The sequence below is a fragment of the Ornithorhynchus anatinus genome, chromosome 16, assembly GCF_004115215.2.
Source record: "Ornithorhynchus anatinus isolate Pmale09 chromosome 16, mOrnAna1.pri.v4, whole genome shotgun sequence".
NCBI lineage: Eukaryota > Metazoa > Chordata > Mammalia > Monotremata > Ornithorhynchidae > Ornithorhynchus > Ornithorhynchus anatinus.
In genome coordinates, this window is record NC_041743.1 from 15,785,984 (window position 1) to 15,804,857 (window position 18,874).

Sequence of the window (18,874 nt, forward strand, 5' to 3'; positions counted from 1 at the left end):
TTGCGTGAGAGCGCATGTTTGTCTCTTACCTTCCGGAAGATATCTCAAAAGTAGTTTTCACTACTGCTCTTTTTATTCTGTAATCCGTTTATCGCTTAGAAAGTGATTGCCGTTATCCTCGACTCAGCTCTCATCACACCCGCACATTCAGTCTCTCACCAAATTCTGTCAGTTCTACCGTCACGACGTCGTTAAAATCCGCTCTTTCCTCTCCGCGTCCAAACTGCTGCCATCCTGATGCAAGCACTTATACATTTCTGCTTTGCCTCTGCCCCCTCCCTGACCTCCTGGACTCCTGTCTCTCCCCACTTCAGTCCGTACTTCACTCTGCCTGCACGAATCATTTTTCCCAAGGGTCCAGTCCGTATCTCCCCACACCTCAAGAACCTCCAGGGGTTACCCATCCGCCTCCGCATCAAACAGAAACTCCTTCCCATCAGCATTCAATCAACTCACCCCACCCTACCTCACCTCACTAATCTACTCCAGCCCAGCCCGCACACCCCACTTCTCCTCTAGTGCCAGTCTACTCACGGTCCCCCCCTCCCCCATCCCGTCTATATCGCCGCCGACTCCTTTGCCACATCCTTTCCCTAACCTTGGAACTTCCTCCCCTTCCATAAGTGCCGGATTACCAACCGCTCTCCCCACCTTCAAAGCATCATCAAGGGTCTGCCGGCTTGTTTTCCCTTCTGTGCCCTTTATATACATGGATCTGTGACCTCTCGGTGCTTGCTTTCAGCCCTACCCCCACCCCCAAGCACTTAAAGTCGATGTCTTGGGTTGTTATTATATTAATCTCTGTCATTTCCTCTAGACCGTAAACTCGTTACGGGCGGGGAACGTGTCTGCTAATTCTCTTGTGTCGTACTCTCCCCAGTACTTAGTAAAGTGCCCTTACATACCAAATGCCACGGATGGATTGATGATCGATTGGGAAATTACCTAATAAGCTGTGTAGCGGCATTAATAAGGAAAAGAAAGAAGTCATTTACGATTTGGTTGAGTGTTATTCAAAAACAAGTCATTGTCTTCCCCATTCCCCTCTCTCTCCCCACCTCTCACCTTCCCCTACATTCGGTTTGGAAATTCCTCTGGAATAAAGGTGAAGTTTGGATCCAGCGATAACTAGGTCGCTGGATTTTATTTTTTTTCTGAAGTACATGCCAGTTTAGCCTAAAATGGAAAAAGTCATATCTTGGAGGATACGCTAGGAATATTACGGAAACCTTCATATAGAAAACTGTCTGCCTTGGAATTGCTACCGTCTGTCCTCCTTAATGGGAAATCTCACTGCCATGCCACCTAAGCACTCAAGTACTCACATTTCCCCATAGCACTTATGCACGGATCTTTATTCCCTACTGTTTTCTCCTATAATTTATTTTAGGGTCCACCTCCCCCCGCAAAATGGTAAATTCCTTGGGGGTAGGGATCGTGTCAATTAATTCTAGTGTTCTCATTGCACAGAATAGGTTCTCAGTCAGTACTACTGATGGCCTGATTGGTTGCACCAAAATTTTCCTGTTGCTCAAACTTAACCTTGTCGAATCAAAGTACTTGTGTCTGCAAAAAGCGATCTGCCTCATGCAACGTCGGGAACCAATCGGTGGTATTTATTGAGTGTTTACTGTGTGCAGAGCACTGTAATAGTAATAACGTTGGCATTTGTTAAGCGCTTACTACGTGCAGAGCACTGTTCTAAGCGCCGGGGTAGATACAGGGTAATCAGGTTGTCCAACGTGAGGCTCACAGTTAATCCCCCTTTTACAGATGAGGTAACTGAGGCCCAGAGAAGTGAAGTGACTTGCCCACAGTCACACAGCTGACAAGTGGCAGAGCAGGGAGTCGAACCCATGACCCCTGACTCCGAAGCCCGGGCTCTTTCCACTGAGCCACGCTGTACTGAGTGCTTTGGAGAGTACGGTACAGCCGAGTTGTTAGAGACGTTCCATGCCCACAGTGAGTTTACAGCCATTAATATAAATAAATCATTTACAGATATGTAGACAAGGGCTGTGGGGCAGAGGGTGGGGTAATAATAATAATGATGGTACCTTTTAGTCACTTTACTACATGCCAAGCTCTGTGTGAAGCGTTGGGGTAGGTACAGGTTAATCAGGTTAGACACAGTCCCTGTCCCACGTGGGGCTCACAGTCTTAATCCCCATTTTACAGTGAGGTAACCGAGGCCCAGAGAAGTGAAATGACAGGTCTCTTTGACTCCCAGACCCATGCTCTATCCACTAGGCCACTCCTCTCCTAATTTGGTGAATACCAAATGCCCAAAGGGTACAGATCCAAACCTATAGACAAAACAGAAAGGAGGAGTCAGGGAAAAGAAGGTGTAATTGGGAAAGGCCGCCTCTTTTTAATTATTATTATTTATTTTTTATTATTATTATAATGGTATTTGTTAAGCGCGTCGTATGTGCCAGGCACTGTACTAAGCACCGGGGTACTTAGGTAATCAGGTTGGACATAGTCCATGCCCCACATGGAGGTCATAGTCTTAACCTTAAATCTTAAAAAAAAAAAAAAAAAAAAAAGTCAACAGGAGGTAGTGACATTAGTTTCCCTAAAAATTACCCCTCAAATTTGTGATTCAGTGATGAGAAGTAATAGATTGCTCAAGTTTCTGTGTTTCTGTTAGATGGAATTTTCTCAAATTATCAGTCGATCAAATTATACTATTAAGCTTTCAAATTAATTTTAAGGTGGCATTCATGAAAATAAACTGGAGACCAAAAGACATTCTGGTTCTGTTTCCAAATTTGTGTTTTTTGGAAATGATCACTGGTGACTCTAGGTGATTCATCTCTTTTATAAGTTTATTTTGAAGGACTTTGCATTCAAAATAAAAAGTAGCAATAGTACATGTAGTTGAACCCAGGTCTTAATTTTTCCTGTTTTAAAATTAATCGTGTTTCATTTATTGAGGATAAATGAAAAAAAAAGACTTCCTGCAGCCAGGTCAGTTGAAGCCTAAATGAAGATGAACTATTGGTTACTCAATAACGGTGCGCAGAGCACCGCCGTACTAACTACTAGTACTTACTACCACTAGGTAGAGTAGATTTTTGAATCATGCATCAATTAGTTGCAAACTTTGAAATAATGGAATACTGGAGTAAAATAGGAGTGTTTTATCCCGAGTGTGGTATTTGTCGTTCTTTGAACTATACTTGATTCAGAGAGAGAATATTGTATTTTTACATCAGAATTCCTTTCCACTCCGGTCACTATAATCGACATTTCATTTGTATAAGGAAGAACCAACTCTCTCATATGGTTCTCTCCCAAGCACCTAGTACAGTGCTCTGCCCACAACAAGTGCTCAATCCCATCGAGTGATTGGTTAAAATTTGTTAAAAAGTGAACAGAATTTTTCAAAGTGTGCCTGTGAATGAGTTGCAGTGGGATTGAAGAGACTTCACGTTGTTCCTTGGCTCACCCCAAACTGCTGGGTTCACCTGAACAGGCTTTGTATTTTATTTATGTCACGTATTTTATCAGGAAAGAAAAGACAGTACAGGGCCACGTGACCAATTTATGAAAGCAAGTGGGTTTTTGGGCTGGGGGAGGTTTCTTGTGTTATAGAATAACGATAATCATCATCATCATCATCATGATAATAAACCTTGTTAAGCGCTTACTGCGTGCTAGGCACTGAACTAAGCGTTGGGGTGGAAACAAGGTAATCAGGTTGGACACAGTCCCTGTCCCACATGGGGCTCACAGTCTTGATCCCCATTTTCCAGATGAGGTAACTGAGGCCCAGAGAAGGGAATTGACTTGCCCAAGGTCACATAGCGGACACGTGGCAGAGCCGGGACTAGAACCCACGGCCTCTGACCCCCAGACCTGTGCTCTCCCCACTAGGCCATGCTGCTTCTCATAAAAGCTCTTAGAAGCTTTTAGATCTGAGGGAGAAAGGTATGAATAGAAGCATTCGTTTTGTTTGTGTGCGGACTGTAATTCATGAAAGCTATTTGGGTGAAACAAAATGAGCTGGTGGGTTCGAATTTTGCTGTGAGAAATGCTGTTTAGGAAAACTGTAAGGAACTAACTGCTTGCAGATTCCAGGGGTAAGATCTCTGACTATGATTGATGGAGCTTAAATGTCTCTTTTCTTCAGTTTTTAATCAGAGCACCATGTGTACATGGGATTGTGTAAGTAAAAGCTGTGTTTGCATCTTACTGCTGTGAAGCTAAATTAGGTTCTCAGTGAATGTTTCTTTAAGCTCTATCAATTTAAATGCTGTCGTAATGGCAAAGCAACACTCTTTGGTCGTTACAGAGGCCTATATTGAAAGACTTGTGTGTCAAATGGAAGAATTTAGCAGTCATGCTTTTTATGGGATGATAAATATTTCTTCTGCCTGTTATACTCTCTTTTAAAAAATTCTTTCTATGTTAACTTCACAACCCAGAACCTGGGCAAGCATAATATCATAGGTCGTCGTAGCCTGAGTGCTTTGAAAATGTTCAGATTTTGACAGAGAAGACAGTAAAATTTATAATCTGTGTGGAAGTCGGGGAATGGACGAGATAGAGCTTCACGGGAGTCTTAGACGCAGTGGTTCTCTGACAATATAGGATATCACGATATTTGTCTCAGAGTATGAATTTGTTAAAATTCTGGTGGGTACTATGTGAAACACACATCAAGAATCCCAGCTTTCTGTTAAAAAAAAAAAACCCAAGAAAAACAAAAAAATACCCAGTGCTTACCCAGACTCACATGCGAGAGAAAAGATTAGTTTTGTCTAGGACACGGGGCTTAATACTAACGACAGTAATAATTATATTGGTAATGATTGTATTTTTTAAGTGCCCCTTGTATGATAAGCATTATACTGAGTCCTAGAGTAGATACAAGATAGAGCCTGTTCCACAGGAGATTCCCAGCCTAAGGGGAGGGGCAACAGGCATTAATTCATTTAATTCCCATTTTACAGATGAGGGAACTGAGGTTCCGATAAGTTAAATGACTTGCAGCCAGGTGGCATAGAGCTGAGATGGAACCCCCGTCCTCTAACACCCAGGCCCCCCGCTGCCACATTGATGAGAGATGGTATGAAGAATTGTGAACTGCTCCCACTGCTTCTGCTTCCTTCTTCGTAGAAGAAATGAGTTAAATGTAAAAGAAGGCAGGATGGTTAGCTGATGTACTCTAGGGGTAACAGCTGACATTACTTATTAAGCGCATTGTTGAGCAAACCCATTGGCATTAAAATCCGGGGGTGATCTTATCGACTCTCTCGACAAGAAAGGAATGCTACCTGAAATCTAGGAGAAGGGGTCTCTCTTAGATAAAAATTTGTCTTCCGGTATGAGTTAAGAACCCATTGACCCGAATCGACGTTTTGAGCCTGGGTATTTGGAATCGGCAGACGGTCTCTTTCCACAGAGTCCCGTGGGCGACTGAATAATCCGAATTGCTTTTTTGGTCTTTCCGAAGGTTTGTCCCCTCAGATGAAAAGAAAAAACAAGGTTGCCAACGAGAAAATGAAACGTTAATCCAGAGAAGGAAGGACCAGATGCAGCCAGGAGGGACTGCAGTTAGCGTCACAGTTCCCTACCGTGTGGTAGATCAACCCCTCAAACTTATGCCCCAGGACTGGTAGGTCGCTCTGCGTTTTGAAGCGTTTCGTTTCTCCCTTAGTCGGGTTTCGAGGAAAATCCGTGCGCGTCACGTTTGATCATCGTCTCCAAGCAGCGGACTGTCCAAGATGGGTCTGCGAAATGTGTGAGGATATGGCTACGGTCTAATGGTCATTCGGCTGTCTACATTTAGGAGTTCCTATGTGTCTGGTATTCTAGAAGTCCTTCAACGAGAAGAGGTAGCGATTATTGCGAACCGCTTTTCAGAATTAGCGGAGGACCACTGTCTGGCAAGGATATCCCAAAGCCAGACATTATGGTACCGCATCTGCAGCCGCCAAGCACCACCGGCAGTCAGGGGTCTCCGTCGGCGGGATCAAGTGGAGGGCCGTCTCTAAATTCTCTTACCAAGGCAAAATATTTTGCAGTGTCCCAAAGACAAAGGTAGAAAGCCAAATCAGGAAGGCCATCGCATCTCTAAGGCGACTCACAGGAATGTGGTTCGTCGAGATTTAGACCAAATCGAAGGTGTCCAAACTAGCATTTGGCTCCGACCCTCGGCACTGAAGCGGCCTCCGCCTCCTAGAGCAGTTCCGTCAGCACCATCTACGTATCCCGGGGAATAGAAAATTTCAAAATAGGATCGCAGACCATCAAGTCCCAGAACTCAGTCGGTCTCCCGGATTGCAGTGCTGTCAGCCACGTTTTCCATTTGCTGGATGGCAGCGTGATAATAAGAGCTGTAGTGTGGGAAGCTGAAAGGGTAGGAAACCTTCTAAGCCAAAAAAAAAAGTCAGATTTTTTCAGGAGGCCCAATTTTTTGAGTGATTTGTGAATCAGAGCATTAAATACGTTCATTTTCTCTCATGACCCTTTGCTACATCTTAATTCTACTTAAAAGAAGAATGTTAAACAGGGATGCAGCGTTTTTGCTGTATTTCTTAACTCTTCCCGAGGGTAAAGATCGTCATCCGTTGTTCGTTTGTTCATTTCCTTGAAAATAGGCTTGAACAAATTCTTTAAGGCAGGCAGAGAAGTTTCCTCTTTGTAAGGGCGTTGGCAAGTGCTGTGATAAAAGTATCAGGCCATTATATTTCCAGAGCAGAACAGTGGTTCTACTGTGAAGATCTGTCCCGGCCAAGCTTTATCTAAACCCAGGGGGAAAAGAAAATTAGCAAGGTAGGCCAAGATTTCCCTGCCCCGTCCGTACTCCTCAACTAGGAGAACACAAGGACTATTATTGGTAATTAGAAGCCATTCTTTGGATAGAACAAAATACATCTGGGTTTTTAATTTTTTTCTTAAATGGCGCTTGTTAAGCAGTTCCTATCTGCCAGGCACTGTTCGATGTGCTGCGGTAGATAATAAGCTAATCTGGTTGGACATGGTCCCCGTCCCACGTGGAACTCACAGTCCTGATCCCCATATTCCAGATGAGGTGACTGAGGCACAGAGAAGCAAAGCGACTTGCCCGAGGTCACACAGCAGACAAGCGGCAGAGCCGGGATGAGAACCCAGGTTCCTCTGCCTCCCGGGCCCGTGCTCTATCCACTAGGCAATGCTGTGTCAAATGAAGCCGCTTGTCTTCATAAAGTAGCAATGCATACAGCCCCTCTAGACTGTAAGCTCACTGTGGGCAGGGAACATGCCTGCTAATTTTGTTGTACTGTACTTCCCGCAGCGCTTAGAAACGTTCTCTGCGCATAGTAAGCACCCAGTGCATACTATTGACTGAAGAAACATGGGTTTCTGTGCAAGTATTGGAATTCTGTGGCCAGGTAAACCTCTGCTTAGGTGAGAGGGCGGAACGCGGCGCCGTTCCTGACGTCTACCGTTCTCAGGCCGTGCCCGGAATCAGGCAGAGGGCGGGCCGCCCGAGGACCCGGGTCCGAAATGTTTTCCTGACATTTCACTCTGCTCTATCTCCTTGATTCTCTTTATTGCCATTGTTCTTGTCTGTCCGTCTCCCCCGATTAGACTGTAAGCCCGTCAAAGGGCAGGGACTGTCTCTGTCATCGATTTGTACATTCCAAGCGCTTAGTACAGTGCTCTGCACATAGTAAGCGCTCAATAAGTACTATTGAATAAGTACTATTGAATGAATGACCAGGCTGCGGCATATCACCCGGCAGAACCACACTGCCAACCCATTGCGTCCCCCACAATCATTTCTGAGTGCCAGTTGCAGCCCTAAAAACATTTATTTGCTCCTGTCTGCCTCCCAGTTGTAAAAAAGAAGGACATTTTATACAATTGTCTTCAGCCCATTTCAGGCACAATTATTTAAAGACCAGGAAAAAAAAAAAAGATTTGTAACAGTAAAATTCTTCTTGTTGCTGTTGTGTTTAAATGCTCACTGTATTTATCCAGCACTGTTCTAAGCACTGGGTTAGATCCAAGTTAATCAGTTCGGACACAGTCCCCGTCCCACGTGGGGCTCACAGTCTGAGTAGTAGCGTGGCTCAGTGGAAAGAGCCCGGGTTTGGGAGTCAGAGATCATGGGTTCGAATGCCGCTCTGCCACTTGTCAGCTGTGTGACTGTGGGCAAGTCACTTCACTTCTCTGGGCCTCAGTTCCCTCATCTGTAAAATGGGGATTAACTGTGAGCCTCACGTGGGACAGCCTGATTCGCCTGTATCTACCCCAGCGCTTAGAACAGTGCTCTGCACATAGTAAGCGCTTAACAAATACCAACATTATTATTATTATTATTAGGAGGGAGAGCAGGTATTGAATCCCCGTTTTACCAGTGAGGAAACTGAGGCACGAGACATTAGCGACTTGCCCATGGTCAGGATAGGGCGTGGGAATTTTCAAAAAGATCATCATTTTAAATTAGAAGATAAACTCTACTCTTGCTCTGGAAACGGAGTCTTGGATGTTCAAGTTTTGATTTTTACATAGTTTCACAATGCTTCAAAAAAATTATAAGTGCTCTCTGATAATCTTAGAGATCATAGGCCAGTTTTTAAAATACCAGTTTCAACAATTTAGAAATTTAAGCACGTTGAAATAAGCGGAATATTATGAAGTATGCGTTATTACACTTATTTAAAGACTTATGGGAAAACTTCTCACTGGAAATAAGTAGCACTTCGACTTGGGGTAAAATTTGAAATTGATTTGCAATTAAAAAAAGGACAGAGATAAAAGGCCAGAAGGATCATTGCAAAAAATAGTTTAGCATGTATTTATTCGGAAAAGACTTAAAAGTGCAGATGCAGTGTAAGTATAGCAGTCATTTAATGCTCTGTAATGGTGACATTATAAAGAGAAATTATGCTAATGTACACCGCCTCACGGTACTGTTGACAGCAGACTGTGTCACTTGAATAATTATAAAACTTTTTTTCCTCAGCGATTCACGGTGACTAAAAACGTGCGGTCTTTGATTTGAGCCCGTGTTTGTGTTTTCCTTCCCTCGTCCGTGTAGGGATCGTGTGGTGGCCGTTTTCGTACAGGGTCCCGCTTGGCAGTTTAAGGGCTGGCCGTGGTTATTGCCCGATGGATCGCCTGTTGATATCTTTGCAAAAAGTAAGCTTCTAATACCGCCCTCCCGCCCCTCCCCAAGTCTCTTGTACCAAAGAGGAATTGTAAGGATCCCTTGAGGGTGGATAACGATTGCGACGTTGGTTAAGCGCTCACTGTGGGCCCGGCACAGTACTCAGCTCCGGGGTCGATACGAGATCGTCAGGTCCCGCGTGGGGCTCACACTCCGAGTAGGCGGGAGAACAGGCATTGACTCCCCGTTTTGCAGATGAGGGAACCGAGGCCCCCGAGAAGTCAAGTGACTTGTCCAAGGTCACGGCGCAGGTAAGTGGCAGAGCCGGGATTAAAACCCAGGTCCCGTGACTCCCAGGCCCAGGTTCTTTTCAGTAGATCACGCTGCTTCGCTAACAGGTTGCATTTCGTTCCAACCACTAGTCAGGCATATTTAAAAATGATCAGGGATATACACCTAGAGAGTTTGGTTCTTTTATAAAAAGTAAATGAAACCTAACTAGGGTTTTGCATTTTTATAGCGGCACCGGCGATTACTGAGTATTAAGACCTGCTATGCAAAAGCATCTCTAAATCTGCTCAAAATGCCGGTCCTGCCAGAAGCTGTTGTTCAAGTGTAGTTTCTAGACTCCGGTGGCTGCGGTAACCAGGCTCATTTCTGTCTTGTTTACTGAAGTTGAGATTTGATTCCTGTAGATGGAAATATTGTCAAAGAAGCCGATCGCCATCAAATTTATGAAAGTATATCCGGAATCAATACCAGGAAAGTAAATCTGGGATTAGTTCTATTCTGATAACACTGACGTGTTTCCCACGTCATTCAAGTCCTGCAAAATGGCTATATTTTTAAAATACCCTTCGACTCAAGCCCTAGTTTTTCCTGTTGGTTCATTCATTTGGGGTTTGTCTCCCCCATTAGATTGTAAAGTCTTTAGAGGCAGAGATGTAGCTTTCTCCTTTTATTGTATTCTCCCAGGTGCTTAGAATAATGCGATCAAATCAACCAGTGGTGTTTCCTGGGGGTTTTCTGTGTGCAGAGAGCACTGTACTTAAGCAGTACTCGACAGAGTACGGCACAACAGAGTTGGTGGAAACATTCCCCGCCCTCAAGGACCTTACGATCTAGAGGGAGAGACAGACATCGCAATTAATTGCAGATAGGGGATCGCACGCTTGATTTCTCCCGGGTGCTTCGGACAGTGCTCCACACACAGTAGAGTCTCGATAAATACCGCATTCCCTGAGTGATTTTAAAATGCATCTCTGATTTTTAAAATGCATTCAATTCCTACATGTGTAGATATTTTTCATAATTCCTAGCTCCAGCTCTGTTCCTTTAGCTGGAGTATCATCTTTCTTAGCGGTGCCATGTGGACATGACTTCCAAAATTTTCAGATTTTCCATTTTTAATCCGTATTCATTTCCTTATTGGCATGCAGACTGTAACATGTCAATGCGCTTGTATTGAATTTGAAGTTGACTGAAAATGGAGTTGACTTCTGCTTAATGTTCCATTTGGCATTCATACTTTTCCTTGAAAATGTAATATAACTCTCTCGTGTGTTTGTTTCAGATGCACTGACATAACAAAAAGGAGTGTGTTTTCAAAAGAGTATTTTTTAATCCCACAACAGAGACAATTTTCACAGTATGCAAGACGTAGAAATATTCCAAGGCCATCTCCATAGCAAGCTTTTTTTTAAAGTAACTTCAAAAATCCCTAATATTGAGCATCACTAGATCAGTGTGAATCCAACTAGCCGGGAAACCCCCTACCCCCAAAAAGAGATAGACTACAGATAACCCAAAGGTAATATCCATTCGAAGCCTGAAGAGGTTTCATTTACATTCCAGATTCTCTAATCGATCAATAGTGATTATCGAGGGCCATTAAGTACAAAGCCCATACTAAGAGTTTGAAGAGCACAGTCGAATTAAGACGTGATCTGTCGCCTAAAGGAGCCTTCAGTTTAGTGCGCCATCTCTTTCTGAAAGATCTAAAAGATTGCTTAACCAAACTTACACTGTATATACTCACGAGTGCCAAAGCGTGGAAAATCGGGACCAGTTGTAGGTCATTATTAACCATTTCAGTAATATCACAGCTAGTAGAATAGCCACCTAATTAGCTCTAATCCCCGTCACCGCCAGCAACGCCTCAGAACCATGATCTTTCCCCAGAACACCTCCCATTCTAAAAACTGATCAACTTCAGCTTTGCCAGTCGATGCTTTTAGTTGTAGCCTAAGGGGATAGTGATGCCTTTTTTTATAGCAAATGAATATTCATGCATTTCTCTCTCCCTTTACCCTCCCACAGCACTCGTGTACATATCCGTAATTTATTTATATTAATGTCTGTCTCCCCCTCTAGATCGTAAGCTCGTTGTGGGCAGGGAATGAATGTGTCTGTTATATTGTTCTCTCCCAAGTGCTTAGCACAGTGCTCTGCACATGGTAAGCACTCAATAAATACGATTGATTGTGCCCAGGCACACACATACGCTCTCTCTCCCTGTTTGTCTCTGTCTCCTTCCTCCCTTTCTTTTTTCTCCCCTACTTCTATTTCATCCCCACTTTCCCCGGGCTCCAGCCAGGCTCCCTCTCTTATCCCCTGTTCTCTTTTTGCCTCCTTGCTGGGCGAAGGGGAATGAGATCAAAGATCAAGGCAAGTACCACCGTTAGAAATAGTTAAAGAAGTTCAGCACCCAGGCCGGGGAGAAAGATCAGCAGCCCCGATGTCCCTTGGGTTGCTCATCCTCTGTGCTGCAAGAGCTTATTCATTTGCGAGGCGAGCTAGCTGTAAGGGAATCACGGCTTCCAAAGATGGAGAGAGGAGATTGCATTTAGGTGGAGTCTATTCTTGCATTTTACCAGGAAGGAGACCTTTGCCATAGGCAGGTTTTAATGTTAACCGTGCAGTTAATAGTACCGTCGTGCACTTAGCGTGTTCCAAGTAAAAAGCATTTTAAGGTTTAAAACGTTTAATTTTAAACCGTGGAATATCTTAAATACGGACGACAGTTCATCGTGTTACGTATCTTTCAAGCCCTCTCCTTCACGTAACTTTCCCATCACACTTGATAAGTATCCCCATCTTCTTTGTCTCTGAAGCCAGCCAACCACCTTGGTGTATTATCCTCGACTCCTCCCTTTCAGTCTGACACCGATTCCTGTCCCGAGTTCCTCTACATTTTCCAGATCCGCCCCATCCTCCCCATCCCTGTAGCCACCACCCCGGTCCAGGAGCTTGCAGTACTGTTAGTCTAGACCGTTACTCGGTTAGCCTCCTCACCGGTATCCCCGCCTCCAGCCTCTCCCCCTTTCCAGTCTGTACTTATCTACGCGGCTCGAACCGTCTTGCTAAATGTCATTCTGCACACGTGTCTCCAAGCCTCCAAAACCGTTAATGGTTATCCGTTCTCCATATCGTCCGGGGAAACCAACTGACCGGTAACTCTAAGACACGGCTTCTAGCTCCTTTCTTCTTTAACTGTCCTCTCTTCCACTCCCCTCCAGATCATACTCTCAGTTCCTTCCAAGCTTTAACCGTTTAACCTCGGCCTTTTCCCGTCTCTTCACTTCTAGTCTGTGGCTCACCCCACCCCAGCCTGGAATTCCCTTCCTTTTCAAGTCCGGCAGAACTCAATACTCCCTACCTTCAAGCCCCGTCTGAAATCTCACCTTCCCTGATCGATTTTTCGTTTCCCAGGTTACAGCTTCTCAAATATCCAACACTTACGTATATAGCGATTTTTATACTGTATATTTTTAGCATTTTTTCCTCCTATCTGTAGATTTTTGGGGCACGTCTCCCCTGTTAGGTTATAAGCACTTTAAGGGCAGAGATCTGGTCTTCTGCCTTTATTGTAATCTCTCACTCGCCTACTTCAACAAATGCTGTTGATGGAGTTCTTGTAACTATAAAAGCACGCTTCAATTCAAGATGTTACTGTTGTTCTTATTGTCAGCCTTGGCAGAGAAAAGTAGGCTTTCTGTAGAATTGTTGCATAAACCATTTCCCTAACACTGTTATTTTCTGCTCGGTCCGTTTCGCTCCCTATTTCGTCTTTGAACGGTTTTGTTTTTCTTGGTGAAATTAATCGCAGATTCTGCAAAATGTATCTTTTATTGTTTTCCTCCTAAAGTTAAAGCGTTTCATCTCAAATACGATGAAGTGCGTCTTGATCCAAACGTACAGAAATGGGACGTAACAGTATTAGAACTGAGTTACCACAAACGACATTTGGACAGACCCGTGTTCTTGCGTTTCTGGGAAACATTGGACAGGTAATTGTATTTCTTAGAAAACGTTTTGAAAGTGTGGGAGAGCAGAGTGGAAGGTGATCCAACAACTCCCCTAAATGATCCCGAGGACCGAGAGTTAGGTGATTCCGTTACGATTCGGGAACATTAAGGAGACACTGCTCACGGGCCTGGACCTCCGATGCAGACCTGGTTGATGATAATGATAATAATAATGGTATTTGTTTAGTGCTTACTATGTGCAAAGCACTGTTCTAAGCACGGGGGGTGGCGATACAAGGTGATCAGGTTGCCCCATATCGGGCTCACAGTTTTAATCTCCATTTTACAGATGAGGTAACTGAGGCACAGAGGAGTTAAGGCCTAGATGGCACAGCTGAGAGATGGATCTCACGCCAACGGTTCTGACTGAACACTAGAGGCTTCTTTTCCCTCCGGGGCAAGTCCCGGCCACACATTCTGAGGGATTCCAAGAGGGATCGAAGATAGTGGGCAGGCCACGTACCATGTATTAGGTGACAGTTGTTGGGCTGTGGTGCAGTGACTGCCATTTCGAGTAGACTGGAAGCTCGTCGCGGGCAAGGGATGTTTATTGCTCTATCTTACTCTCCCAAGCGCTTTAGTTTAGCGCTCTGCACCTCGTTAGCGCTCAGTTAATACGACTGAATGACTGAATGGCTTCTTTCTCATATCCGAGGCAGGGGCCCCAGCCAGTGTAAATGGGAGTCCAGGTCGGCCAGGGGACCCGGTGGGGTGATGAGAGGGAGATCTTTAGGGTTGTATAGGGCTCTCGAGCCACTCCGTAATTGACGGGAAAATCCCAGCCAGGCAGAATGTCTACCCTTAGTGGATCAGCCGAGGCTGGGGGCGGGGCTGATGTTTTTTCTAAAGGTTTCCCGTTTACCCGCCTTTGACCCAACGTCAGACCATCCCCGGCAAACTTTAGGTTGTACCTGTACGTAGACCGGCCACTGAGACCTCCCCACCCTCCGCCGCGCAGCTGTAGCCATAGAAACCTCAGCCTGAACTATGTCAGAAGTACGATAGCTCTAGGCTCCCGACTGCCTTGTCCAACCTCGACTCTGGAAGAGTACGGGTGGGTCGCGTTCTATGGAGTGGTGCGTTTGTGGGTCATATTTCTAGTTGGAAATTTGACACTTATTCGACTGATGTAATTTTTCTGATTATTTTGTAGGTACATGGTAAAGCATAAATCCCATTTGAGATTCTGAAACATCTGGCTGCCGTTTCGTTACCTGGAAATTTGGATAAAGAAGAATGGAAATGCTCCAGTCTGCAGACGAGCGCTCTTGATTTATGCATTTATCAAGAACTTTACGGAATGAAGAAGGTCACAATTAATCTTTTCTAAGACCTCGTTTGATGCTTTGAGCTTTGGCAAGCTCATCCCTGTCGTCGTCATAAGCAAAGATTTTGCTTACAACTATTTTTTTAAATAATATTAGCCTTCTTAGTCTGCAATGGAAATTGTATATTTTGATAGCAGTTTCCCCCCCCCCCCCCTTTGGTTAAGTTAGCCACACTTTGAAAAAAAAAAAAATGTTCTTTTCTCTATTAGACTACAAAAGCAGGTTACAAATGTGTGTATATATAGATGTTACGAGGCCTTCTAAGCCACTTTGCTTCTGATTTTTCTGGTTTTCTTCGCTCCATTGTTTCACTTATGAAAATACTATGTTGTGAATGAAATTAAATTTTAGTCTCAAGGACTTGCAAAGCAAAGTGAAGCGGCTGTTTTGAATGACTTGAAAATGTCAACCTGTAAAAGTTCTATATGTTCTGGTTTTGCTTAAGAAAGGTGATGAAAAATCAAAACCAACGCAGATGAAAATATTCAATTTATTTAACCATCTTCACATATGACAAAATTGAATGAACATCCATTTTTCTGGGGACTTTGGTGATTTAAATTTTTTATTGCATTAGTTATGGTGCCTTTCCCATCGAAGATCTTACCAGCGTGTAGATTCCAGCTGAAGAGGTTGAGAAAACATTTCATTTTGTGAAGCCGAGTGATTGCGGGGGAGGGAAAGGACTTGAAAGTATGACAGCCATAGAGACACTGCGACAGTTAACCAAAATTTTTCTCAGAAAGAGTGCAGGTATTTTTCAGTCCCTTGTTTTTAAAAAATATTGGTTTAATCGGAGCGCCTCAACTTCCTGGATTTTCCGCACCATTGACGTCAAGTAAACTGCTCTCAGGCACCAAAGAATCCGTTTGCTTAATCAAGAATATGATCAGAACTTAGGCAAAGAACCCTGCTATTTTTTTTTCATTCACTTTTCCTGGTCTCAAATGGGTATAAAACATATCCATTTGGATTCTGGGGTGTAAATGTATTTTCTCAGTTTTTAACCTTTCAAGTTGAACTTAGACATTAGATATAATTCTGCCTGAATTTTGTTTTGATTCTGCATCAATTTGTAATCTCCTCTTTATAAAATATTTCTAGGTCATTTTTTTTTTCTTTCTCTAATTTCCCCAACTATCTTTCTGGAGCTAGAATGACTTTCTCTTATTTAGGATTTTCATCCGTATGTGTTCCTTTTGGAAATACAAGTATATAGGTTAGGTTTATGATTCCATTTTATTTTATTTTATTTTTTTAATTACAAGCATCCTCACCAAAGTTGGGGGAGTGAAAAAAATGTCATCAATATTGTAGTCACAGAAACTTTGGAATTGCATTTTTAAAGATGATTCTTACTGTGTTTTGAGAAATTAATTTGTATTTAAGAAGCTTGGGTTGATTTTTTTTCCCTTCTTCCCCAAGTACCTCAATATTTTTCACATAACCCCAAATTTCCCAGGATAGATATATTTTCTTAGTCTTGAGGAATAATTCTAGATGATGTATAATTTTGCCATGATAAATTCCCATTGCTTGTAAAGAAATCATTAAAGCTGGTGGTTTAAAAGTCCATGATAAGGAACACCAAAGGCGGTGTTTGTTTCCATGGCTGTGGAAACTTAAACATTTCAAGGGGAAGGGAATGGACCGAGTTTTGTGGGTGGGAAACAGTGGAAAATAGCTAATGTGGCCATGTTTACAAAAACTGCTTTGAATGGCCACCGGCAGCTTTTTCCCCTAAAGATCTCTAGTCTGTGTAGCACAACCTTTTTGCTCCATGAATTTAAATGCATATATTGCGCAGTGAAAATTGTAGCACCCACTCACAAGGAAATTTGCCTCTAATTGTATACTGTGTCTATTTAAGCACAGGCTTCTTCAGTGTTTGTAAGAAGCATTAGGAAAAATGAAAATTATGATATTTTTATGGGTTTAGCTGAGACCCAGAACACCTGGGTTTCTTGGAATTTTTATTTTCAGCCAGGTGCGGGAATTAAGCCCAACAGAATCAACTCCGTACATTAACCCGTCCGTTTCTCCCGTCTTCGTTCCTTCGGTCGTATTTATAGCCAGTGCACCCTCAGTGTAACGTGTGTGCAGCACCCTTACTCGATATTTACCATTTTGGCTTGGCACCTCCTTCACAGCCGGATAATTCAGGCGGCAGAAAAACATGAGGGGCCTGAAGTGTCTGGATAATTGAGACCAAAGTGTATTTTGGATAGTTGAAATACCCCGATAAATTCCTATTGTAATCACGCCCTTGGAGTGTGGACATTGGTTTCAGAATTTGAGTGAATGAAGAAGCGTTAAAAGAGAAATATGAATTAATTCACCTTTGCCTGGAGACACCTGGCTCAAGTGAAACTGCATTCCATTTTTCAGAGTGCCCTCTACTGAGTCTCTGTGATGGTGAGACGCTTCTCACTTTGCAGGCGGAAGCCGATCCCAAAGACCGGACGCCATAATGGAGAATTGTATTTCTGTTTGCCCCGTCGGTTGCCTTTCGCCCCCAATTCCCGTCTTTGTCGAGGCTGGCCGCGGCGTTCGGCGTCACCATCAATTCAGTCGTATATGTGAAGCGCTTACTGTGTGCAAAGCACTGTACTAAGCGCTTGGGAGAGTACTGCACAACTTGATGGCATAACCATTTCCCCGTACCTTGAGGCTGATTTTAGTATTGAAGGAATCATTTTATTGTTTAATATTTAAACACTGTTTAATATCTGTTTTTGTTGTTAAACTAGTATTAAAGCTGGATGGAAATGAGACTAGTTTGGGACGCACATACTTCTGGTACCAGATGCTGGAGTTTGTTTTTAGTTTTTGTTGTTTTTTTCCAGGAAACTTTTGGTAATCACAACTCAGAAGTTAATTTCTGAGAGAGAACTTCTTGAATCTTAACATGGAAAATAGTAGAGACCTCTTTTTAAAATGAATAAGGAGGTAATTTTTTAATAGACTCACATATTTAAAAGGTAGAAATGACTCCTTTAGTTACGAGGGATGTTGCAGGGATTTATTTTTAATGAAATCATTTTGTGACCCACAAGTGATCTTAGGCAGCAAAATCTTTTTAAAAATTACTTTCTGATACTGTAAATTATTACCTTTTTATATTCAAACTAAAGATTACCCTAACGTTGAAAGTATACTATAGGCATCGTGTTTGTAAAGTGTTCATTTATGGTGAAAATTATGGTGTGGTGCTCTATCAGATAAATACTTATCTGAATGTCAAATTTGTGTTTAGCGTTTTGAAACTTAATCCGCATATAAAACATTATGGACTTCTCTCCTTGTCTGAAGCCACCAACAAAACAAGTTTGATTGTTACAGTTTCTCATTTTACAAACTTTGGTCTGGTCACAGTTAATGGCTTAGATTGTGGTTCTAAACTTTAATGTTTTGAGGTTGTGTTCATTTTAATGCATAAGTTATAACTGATGCCAAGTTCTTTATTAAAAGCAACGTGTTCATGAAAAATTAAAAATCCCAGCCTGAAGAAACTGTTGGCTTATCAGGTTAAAGCTCATGTAGAATGCTAGAAGAAGTCATCTGTAAAATCACAAGTGCCATAAAAATTTGCTTTGATGAAATACGGACAACGGGCTGATATTTTAAATGCGGGGGGCGGGAAGAGGACGCGGCAAAATCACGAGAAAAAGAGTGAGGCATCAATTTTTTAGCTTCAGATATTCCCTTATAAATTCCAGCTGTGTTTTCCATTTGGCTTGCAGTCATCTTTTCCTGATTGCCTCTGTCATTATAATCGAATAAAGTTTGGGAAGAAATCACTTAGCGGACCTTAAAGAGAAGTGGAGCGCATGAAACAAAATATCAGATTTCCTGGCGTCATTTGCCCCATCCTGATTTTTGAGAAGGAAATGAGAGACTATTTTTCGTATCCTCTTTCCTGCCTCTTCCGTCTCCCTCCTTTCTTCCTTTTTCACAAGGAAGCAGCATGGCCGAGAAGCCCCCTTGTGGGTCGGGGACTGTCTCTGGCTTGATTATTTTAACTCTGTCCCAAGTGTTTAGTAGAGCGCTCGGCTCACAGTAGTCACTTAACAAATATCACAGTGAGGAGCCCTCATTGTTTTTCTTCTTCCCCTTATTGAATGACTTAA

At 43.0% G+C, this 18,874-nt stretch overlaps 1 protein-coding gene across 1 annotated transcript in view; it reads left to right on the top strand.

The window, feature by feature from the left end:
• Nucleotides 1-18,352, top strand: part of CDC73 (cell division cycle 73) — a 114,792-nt gene extending 96,440 nt beyond the window's left edge. The window contains exons 14-17 of the mRNA XM_029081189.2: nucleotides 5,465-5,626; nucleotides 9,041-9,141; nucleotides 13,257-13,398; nucleotides 14,570-18,352. Coding sequence (XP_028937022.1) covers nucleotides 5,465-5,626; nucleotides 9,041-9,141; nucleotides 13,257-13,398; nucleotides 14,570-14,606 — 442 coding nt within the window. The 3' untranslated portion in view covers nucleotides 14,607-18,352. The remainder of the gene's footprint in view (nucleotides 1-5,464; nucleotides 5,627-9,040; nucleotides 9,142-13,256; nucleotides 13,399-14,569) is intronic.
• The last annotated feature ends 522 nt before the right edge of the window (nucleotides 18,353-18,874 follow it).